The following is a 9,706-nucleotide window of genomic DNA, read 5'->3' on the forward strand; positions in this document are numbered from 1 at the left end:
CTGTAGCCAGTGTAGGAGCTTCTGGGTCCTTGTGGGCTGACCTCATCAAGGTGTCGGTACTGAGAACACCACCCCAGCTGACTTTGTCTTTCAACAAGTTAGTCTCTGTGACCCAAGTCATGCAGGTCCAGGAGTGTGGCACGATGACCAAAGGGTCCTCCTGTCAAGAACCTGACTTGGCCCATAGGAACCTCATGCAGGAAAAGTCTGGTCTGTTCAAAAGCCCAACCCTCTAGTACCAGGCCAGCTGGCACAGGCGGCCTGTGTCTGGCCACATCCTCCGCACATACCTGATGATCCTGCCCCACCCCCATGAAGCTCATTCCCTTCTAGCCAGGATCAGTCAGTTGCAAGGCAGCCAGGTGGGATAGGAGTGAGCCCGGGGCAGCAGGGGCTGCATGGGGGTCACATAGTAATTAACAGTGGCTGGCACGACTCCATCAGAGCCTGGACGTCTCCAGGCCAGGGCAGCAGCGGCAGCAGGGCCCTGCTCAGCTAGCGCCTGGAGGGCTAGCATGGTGATAAGGTCCAGGGTCTGGCGGCGCTCGTGGCTCATGAGGCACACTGTGCTCTCGTTGACCACCTGGTGCAGTGTCACAAGGCAAGCATACCGGCGGGCTGCATCTGCTCCGCCAAAGTGGGCCTCCAGGTAGCGCTCCAGAATGCGCCTCTGCTCCACCGGGTCCGGAAAGTCGATGAAGAAACGGGAACACATGTATCGCTGTAGGGCACGAACGTCAGTGCTGGGCCTTGGTCGGAAGCCCCGCACCAGGAGGTGGCAGTATTTGAGGAGGCCGCCGCCGCGGATCTCCTCAGGGCTGCGGGTGGCAATGACGCGGTGCTGCAGATGCTCCAAGGCCTCAGCAAAGTCCCCATATAGGCTCTCGCCTGTCACAGTCGGGTGGAAGTCCTCTGACATTGGTGTGGATGAGCACTGGCCAAAGAGCAGCAGCGAGTCCAGGATGATCTGGAAGGAGTCGATGCTGAACTCGAACTGTCGCCTCACGGAGTCCACGAACTTGAGTTCCACGTTCTTACCGCTCTTGTTGGACAGCGAGATGAGGCTCCAGCGGTCCAGCTCCGTGCACACTTTCACCAGCTTCTGCACGTACGCCTCCTTGAGGGTCAGTGGCGTGATCTTGGCACGGCTCACTCCCGCCGGTAGGAAGTCCAGCAGGCAAGCCAGGACCACTGTCTTGGTCAGCTGGAAGGATGCCTCACTCTGCAGATCCATCTGGAATACCAGGTCCAGGTCCTTGTAGCCTAGGCCACTCTCGGGGTGCAGCACGTGGCTGGCGGCTGAGCCGTGCAGCCGAACGCTGTGTACGTGCAATCCCTGTTCTTCCAGGCTGCTGCGGACCACCTGCAAGGGGTGGTGGGGAGGAGAGAAGGGTCAGGTGCCTGTGCCTCTCAGGTCTGCACCGGGAGCTTCCGGGATTAATCGCCTTACCTACCCATCACTGCTGACCTCTTACCGGTTTCTGTGTCTTTGCAAAGTCTTGTAACTTACAAAGCCTTGATTTGCCAATCTGGAGAAGGGCCCAGTTGAAAGGAATGACTCAGAAGAGCAATAAAAATAACAAACGCAAGCCGAGAACTTACTAAGCACTTTATATTAAAATACAACCTCACTTAATCTTCCTAATAACCTGATGAGGCAAGGTATAGTCCTGCTTCACAGGTTGGGAAACAGAAGCACAGAGCAGCCCGAGAGCTGTCCAAAGTCACACAGCTGGTAAATAAAGAGCCGGGCATTCAGTTCAGGCCTAGATCTTTCCACTGTGCTACCTGACCTTCCTAACAGGGCAAGGCAACCGCTCGGTATCATGCCAGGCACTGTGTGATGGGCTGCACTCTCGTGGCCTCACACATGGACTCCCATGGCAATCCTTTTTAGGACTACTGTTCCAGCCAGCCGGTGAAGGGCGTGAAAACGCACGACCAAGGCTAAGATCAGGACCCAAGCTGGCTAGATTCACAAGTCCATGTAAGTTCTTTTGAATTTTAAATTTATTTATTTAGAGGCAGGGTCTCACTATGGAGCCCTCTCTGGCTGTCCTGGAACTCATTCTGAAGACCAGGCTGTCCTCGAACTCAGAGACCCACCTGCCTCTGCTTCCCGAGTGTTGGGAATAAAGGGCTGTGCCACCTCTGCCTGGTTATTTTCAGTTTTTAAAAGATTTTTATTTTATGTATATGTGTGTTTTGCCTGTGTGTTTACACATGTGCTCCATCCATGGAGGCCAGAAGAGGGATTCAGATCCTTGGAACTGAGGTTACAGGTGGTTGTGGACCCATCCTGTGGGGGCCGGGAAGAGAAGGCAGTCCTCTGCAAGAGCAGCCAGTGCTCTTAACTGCTGAGCTTCTCTCCAGCCCCATTCTTTCTTCTGACTATGACACATACATTTTTTTTTTCTTCTGCCCTCAGAAGGGGCCAGGGAAGCAAATGCTACATGGGCAGAAGCCATTCAGAAATGACAGGGCTGAGCTGGGCATGGCAGAGCAGGCCTATAATCCCAGCCACTTAGAAGGCTGAGGCAGGAGGATATGGAGGACCCCACCTGGAGCCCCAGAGTTGATGCATGGGAACTCGACAAGGAACACCTGTAAGTCTTCTGGGCATTGGCTCTCGTGGGAGAGGAGTGAAGCTGGGGGTGAACACAGACATTTGGTTTCCTGGCAACCCCAAGCCCTTCACACAGTGTCCTGAAAGTGACCAGGCAGCATTCCTGCCCTCAGTGACTCTGCAACCCCACCTCATTGCCAAGTCAGCGCGGGCTCTGGGGCAGGTTGTTCTCCAGCCTCTCAGGGAATTACTGCGAAGAATGCAGGTAAATGCTGAGGAAGCAAGCCGCAGTGGGGCAATCTGAGGCGGGCGGCTCCCTCCAGGAAGACTTCCGGAAGGAGTTGTCATGGTAATGGGGGTGGGAAGGAAAGAACTGGCCCTCGGAACATTCAGCCAGGGGTGGGAAAGGGAGGAGTACCATGGTTAGGTATTTAGTAAGCATCAGATGCAGGACCTCAGCAGAATCTATGGTGGGGGACGGGACCTGGGTGTGTCTCAGCTGCAGAGGGCATGCTTAACATGTGTAAAGCTCTGGGCTCCATCCCCAGCACCAAAACCTAACCCAACTAACCAATCAACCAAACAAGAACCCATGGGGATAGATCTTCATCTGCATGTCATAGATGGGGAGACTTAGGTTCACAGGAATGAAGTCACTCCCTCGAGATTGAACCCAGGTATGGCCAATTCCAAGCCTGTCTTTTTGTTTTGCTGCTGAGTGAGGACTGAACCTGGAGGTCACGGATGCTAAGCCCACTCTCTACAGCTGGCCCCCTACCCTTAGCATAGCCTACCCCCTCACTACCACATCCAGGCCCAGACTTCAGAAGAAGAAGACTATCTATGGAGGAGAATGCCTGTAATCCCTAGCAGTTGGGAGGCTGAGGCAGGAGGATCACTAAGAGTTGGAGACCAATCTGGGATATATACCAAGACCAGGTGTCAGAATTAAACCAATTTCCCACATCTATCTATCTGTCTGTCTCTCTATATATTTTGAGACAGAGTCTCAGTAGCCCAAGCTGGCTGGAACTAGCTGAGGTTGTCTCAGAACTTCCACTCTCCCTACCTCCATCCGAGTGATGGAACGGCAGGTGTACCACCACACTTTTATTTTCAAAACGAGGATGAACCTCAAATCACTGATAGTTGGTGGTGGGAAGGTGAGGGCTGGGAATGTCATTAGCCAAACAGGGCTAGTTTTTGCAGCCAGCATGGGGATCTTTCAATTGCACACCTTGGCAACTGCCCAGGTAGCCAATGAGAGGCCATCCCCCACCCTGAGTCTCAGGTGAGCTGATTGGGCCTTAGTGCCAACTCCTGCTCCTCAGCTGATGCCCACTCCAGGGCATGGCATCTGGCCAGGTGAGTGAGTAGGTAGCAATCCCCTCATTATGTCCCCTGCGTCAGGGCCATGAGGCCAGCTGCGTCAGCCAACCATGGGCTGTTGTCTCTCTCCCAGGTATGAATCTTGCCAGTTTGACAGGCGGTCCCCAGATACTGCCACACCCAAGGAGTGCAGGGCAGCTCACAGCCTCCCAAATCAGACTTTCCAGCCTAGGAGGGGGCAGCGACTATGGCTTCCTTTCTCCTGTGCTGAGGTGCCCAATTCCCCAAACTGCTTGCTCTGTACAGGGCTTCTGTTGAGACCTTAGGAAGACTAAAGACTTGCAAAGCTTGCACGAGCAAGCCCTCTGGCTGCAGCTGGAGAGATCCAGATTGTTTAGTTCACTTCTCTGGGCCTGAGAAAGCAATTGCCCTGTTCAAGGTCACAAAGACAGTTGAACTAGAACCTGGTCTCTAGAGCTAGTTAGAGAAGGGCTCCTACAAGAAGGTGGTCCCTTTAGCCAGGCACAAACAATGATGGATTTTCCTAGCTGCTCAGATTGAGGCTGTAGAGAAGTCTTTGTTGGGCACAGAGGTAGAAGGCTTCCATTCTTGAACCATGAGACAACTTAGCACTGGGAGGAGCCCAGAAAGCTCTTCCCTCCCTTCCCCCACCCCTAACATCCCAACAGCTTTTAAAGCTGCTAGCTGTGGATCCCCACCAGGAGACTGGCTGCAGAGGCAGGTGAAGGCACACGTTCCCTTGGGAGTCTGGAACTAGAAAGGATATTGCTGAGTAGTGGAATCCACTTCCATTGCACAGATGGGGCCGTGAAGCCCAGCAGAGGTAATAAGTCATGAACCCAGACACGCGACTTCTCAGTCTAGTTCTGAAGCCTCTGTCACCTCTCCACTCCACAGCTCACAGTTCCCTGCTCTGGGATGTCCCTAGTTTAGGAGGACCAGACCATGAACTTGGCTCCCATTCACTCAGTCTCCCTCACATGACTAGGAGACAGAGGCTGGTACCCAGTTGCATATGTGCCCTTAGTGTCAGTTGAGATATGTGTTCCTGCAGAGGCATGATCATGCTGAGGACCACCTTTCCGTCCCTGCATGCCTGGGGTTATGGTTTTCCTCAAGAGGAAACACTAAGCAGAGTAGTGGCTACACCAGATCCTCAGGACCCTGGGGCAGGAGGATCGTTTGAGTCTATAAGTTTGAGAGGAGCCCAGACAGAACACAGGAAGACCCTATTTTCAAAATAAAACAAGCCGAAGTGGGTTTACTAATAATCCAGACGACAACAGCGGGCAAGCAAGGAATGCCTTAGCCAGCTCCACTGGGACAGCCAGTGAGTCAGCCCAGGAGAATCTGTCCCCGCCCCCTCCATCTCAATCTTAGTTCCTAGGAAGGGAGGGTAAAACCATCCCCCAGTGGCCACCCTCCCTCGCTGTTGGAGGCTATAGTAGCAGCGCCGGGGCGTTATGTCCAGCTTTACCTGGTTTGCATGTAAAGCCCATGATTGGCCGGAACACACAGAAAGCATCGCTAGACTTTTCTAGCCCATTATCACACTCTCTTAAGATCTAGATGTTGAGTTTCGGAGCCAGAAGGAGTGGTGGGAAACAGTGGAACCTGTACCATCTGCTCCCTGTAAGCTCCAGGATTCCCTGAGCTTGATCTCCACCTCATGGGGTAGCCTTAGGTAGCTAAGGGTCCCACCTGAGGTCTCAGCTAGAATGAGGGATGAGAACTGGCATCCTCTGGTATTTCAGAATACCGGAATGCTCAGGCTAGAACCCCAAAGAGTAAGTTTGAGGTCATACAGGGTTAAGTAAAAGGGAAGATGGAGTTTGATAGAGGAAGCAGCTGCTAGAACCTTCACCCTCCTGATCCTCAGGAGGGGGGTGGTGCTTTGGGGTCTGAACCTTGACTGGCCTTCATTTCCAGTCTTAAGGGAGGAGGAAGACCTAAAATGGAAATCTGATGTTATCTTCAGGGGTGGGGTCTCCGGTCTGGCCGAAGTGCGTGGGAGGCAGGGAGTCTTCCCAAGGATTTCTGAGTTATTTCACCTAGCCAAGGTTTCTTGAGCCAAGGGCTGTGGGAACACAAGGATAGAGTGCCCCTGGAACCCTGAGGGTGCAGGAGGTCCAAGGATGTGAAGTAGAGGAAGAAAGCTATTTTGGAATCAAACACACACATTCCTAATTGGCGGCTGCCCGTACCTTTTGCCTTTGCTTGCAGATGGGGCGATGCCCCATCTAGTACCTTCCTCATCTCCCAGCGAGGATCTTGGTGAGTGGTTCTCAGTGAATAAGAGCTCCCCAAGACTATGGACAGGAATGCTCAATAGGGTGCAGAAGAACTAAGCTGGTATACCCGGTCCCCATTCCTTAGTTTCCCTAGTTGCTGAGCCAATCGTAGACTCCAGGTGTCTTGCGGTAGAGCACCGCCCCAGTCCCCTGCCCCTGCCCCTGCCAGCGTCCCCTCACCTGCACGATCTGCCGGGGCTGCACGCTCAGCGTGGGGAAGTTGCCTCGCCCGTGAATGGGGATCGGCTCTCTCAGCAGCGCGTCCAGCCGCTTCACCTGTGGCCAGCTCAGCCGGCTCTGGTGCCGTCCCAGAGGAGCCGAGGAGGCCTCTGGGTCCGGGCCGCCGCCGGCCGCCCCAGCCGTGGCCTCTACCGAGGCTGCATCCGTCCCCACCTGTCCAGCTGGCCGCTCCAGGCTCTCAGCTCCACTCTCCGACGGCATCATTCGCCCGGCCCCGGCGCCCCGACGGCAGAAACCCGGGAATGGTTAAGGCGAGGAGAGCGGTGAGAGTGGATGGGCACCGGCCGAAGCTGGGGGCGGGGTGCGGGGACCCGGCGGCTGCGGCGAGGCAAACCCAGGGGACAACTCCGACGGCGGCTAGGACTAACAGACCTTAGAGCCAGGTGGCTGGGACCCAGCTGACTCTTATAGGCCGCGGGCCGCATCCTCATTGGTCGACACAGCTGTCACACAGCGTGAGACGCCCCGCCTCTCGTCCCACCCCTACCATTGGCCAACAGAGTTTTGCACCGGAGTGCCGGCTCCCAGGGATTCTGATTGGTTGGAAGGCACGCCCCTTCCCCGCCCCCACTCTCGGGTTGAATTCCCTCCTTTGGGCTTTAAAGAACTTCTGCAGCACGTGATTGGCCCGAGCCTGCCGGGACTTAGAGGGACAGCGCCCTCCAGCGGCAGGAAGGAGGGAGGGCGGTCTCTGTAATGTTGCAGTGATTAACGAGGCAGCCGCTTTCTAATTTATTCCCGACTGGCCCTTCTAACCACAGCATGCCTGGCGAACATGTTCCATTTTAGGTGAGGTGAAATCTGCTCAGAGAGAGGGCGTTATTACCCATCATCACATAGCGTGTGAGTGCCCGTTATGGTCCTGATGGAGGTGTAAAAATCTAAGCAGCATCCTTTCTCCGCCTTGTCTGGGCAGACCCAGGGCTTTTCTCTCTCTTTTACAGATCAAAGAGGCTGAGACTTATTGCTACTTTTGAATTTGTCCACTTTGATTTTCAGATTTTAATATATGTGTCGTGAGGAGGAGGAAGAATCGTAATCGAGACATCCTGATTCATAACTGCAGTGCTTTTTCCTCTCATTCTAATGAAATAACAAGTCCCATATCCAACCATTCTCCTGCAAGGCAGGCTAAGGAGTAGCCTTCATGACAGTGAACGAGGGATCAGGATTTAGAAGCAGCTACTACATCCCAGGGTCTGACAGGACACAGCTTGGCCTGCCTCAGACCAGAACACACATTTCTTCTTCCCAGAAGCCAGCCCCAGCGACATGCTGTCCTTGTTTCCCTCTCCTGGAACCCCTGAGAGAAGGCACCATGTGCTCGGCCGGGTGCCTGAGCAATGCCCCTGTATTCAACCCCGTGAAGTCGGTTGCTATTTTAACATTTTTTACATTTATTTATTCTTTTACTTTTTGTTATTTTATCTTATATTTGGGGAAAAGGGTCTCATTGGCTGACCTGTAACTCACTATGCAGATCAGGCTGGCCTTAAACTCAGACACCTGCTTGCCTCTGCCTTCCAAGTGCTGGATTAAAGGCGCACACCTCCACCGTTCCTTACATTTATTTGCTGCATGTGGGGGGGGGGGAGGATAGGTAATCCAGGAATCAAACTTAAGTTCTCAGCTTTGATGTCAAGATCTTTTACTTCCTGAGCCACTTTCGTTTGTTTGTTGGTTGGTTGGTTTTCTGAGACACAGTTTCTCTGTGTAGCTCTAGCTAGCCTGGAACACTCTGTAGATCAGGCTTATCTGAAATTCACAGAGATCCATCTGCCCCTGCCTCCCAAATGCTGGAACTGAAGGTGTGTGCCACCACCACCTGGTTCCCTGAGCCATCTTGACAACCCACTGTTTTGTTGTATAGACTTTTTTTTGTTGTTGTTGTTGTTATTGGTTTTTCGAGACAGGGTTTCTCTGCAGCTTTAGAGCCTGTCCTGGAACTCACTCTGTAGACCAGGCTGGTCTCGAACTCACAGAGATCCGCCTGCCTCTGCCTCCCAAGTGCTGGGATTAAAGGTGTGCGCCACCACACACATGCCTGGCTTTTGTATAGACTTTTGATGGACACAAAGGGTTTGGTGTGACTGGATTTGTAGAGGTCTTGCCTAGCATGTATGAAGCCTTGAATTTGATCCCCAAACTATATAAACCAGACATGCAACCCCAGCATCCCAGAGAGGGTCAAAAATTCAAAGTCATTCATATTGAGTTCTGGGTCAGCCAGGGCTACATAGTGAGCATAGTGGGACCCTGTCTCTGTTCTTTCTTTCTTTCTTCTTCTCCTCTCCTTCTCTTCCATCCTCCATCCTTCTTCTTTCTTTTTCTTCTTTCTTTCCTTTTTTTTTTTTTTTGGATTTTTGAGACAGTTTCTCTGTGTAACCTGACTGTCCTGTAACTCCCTCTATAGACCAGGCTGGCCTCGAACTATGAGACCTGTCTGCCTCTGCCTCCTGAGTGCTGGGATTAAAGGCATGCACCACCACCGCTCGACTGAAACTAACATTTCTTAAACCTTTACTGTTCACCAAATCATATTACATATGTGACCATTCATTCCTGAAAATAAGCCTCAGCAGGTGAGATCATTTCTCTAGATATGCAGATGAGGAAACCAGGGCTCCAGAGGTCAAATGATGTACCCAAAGTCAGACACCACTAATTGGCAGTATAGAGCTTGAATTCAGGCCTCCTGACTGTATTTCCAGCCCCTCCTCTTAGAAGTTGGCACAGGTCAGAGGGTCATGCTTGGTACAGCCCTGGCACCACCCACGACACCCGTCCATCCCTTTATTCACTCTTTAGCCTATGTACTCAGGGGACTGACTAGGTGCCAAGTGTGAGGCTGAACTCTGGGACAGGACAGGCAGAGTCCTCGTAGAGAGACAATGGAGAAAGAAACGAGATGTTTCAGATGGTGGCTAAGATAAAGAGTAATTGAAAGGAGGGCAGGGACCTGAGATGCTTGGCCAGGGTCAGCTTCTTGGTGTGGTGAATCTCTGCCAGGTCCCCTCTGCCCTCTCTCTCTGTGTTTGTCCCTGAATAGCCAGGGAAGCCAGAGAGATACCCAGCCACATAGTCATAGAAGCCTGAAGGCTAAGCAGGGCCATTGGTAGTCCCCGCCTTCGTCTTCTTAATTTATAAATAAAGTGAGGTGTAGCGAGCAGGAGGGATTTGCCCCAGGTGGACCAGCGAGGCTGACAACCATTGAGGGACAAGTCTGAGTAGCGCCCCCCTTACATACTTTGCTAAGGAA

General features: G+C 52.9%; 1 protein-coding gene across 1 annotated transcript; it reads right to left on the minus strand.

Annotated features, from left to right (window-relative positions):
- On the minus strand, positions 1–6,651 carry Tent5b (terminal nucleotidyltransferase 5B). The gene is made up of 2 exons (XM_038335212.1): positions 6,388–6,651; positions 1–1,363 (listed from the first exon to the last, which is right to left on the minus strand). The coding sequence occupies exons 1-2, from the start codon at positions 6,649–6,651 to the stop codon at positions 344–346; spliced, it is 1,284 nt and encodes a 427-aa protein (XP_038191140.1). The 3' UTR covers positions 1–343.
- Between the last annotated feature and the right edge of the window lie 3,055 nt (positions 6,652–9,706).

Source organism: Arvicola amphibius, chromosome 6 (assembly GCF_903992535.2).
Source record: "Arvicola amphibius chromosome 6, mArvAmp1.2, whole genome shotgun sequence".
In the NCBI taxonomy this organism is placed as follows: Eukaryota; Metazoa; Chordata; class Mammalia; order Rodentia; family Cricetidae; genus Arvicola; species Arvicola amphibius.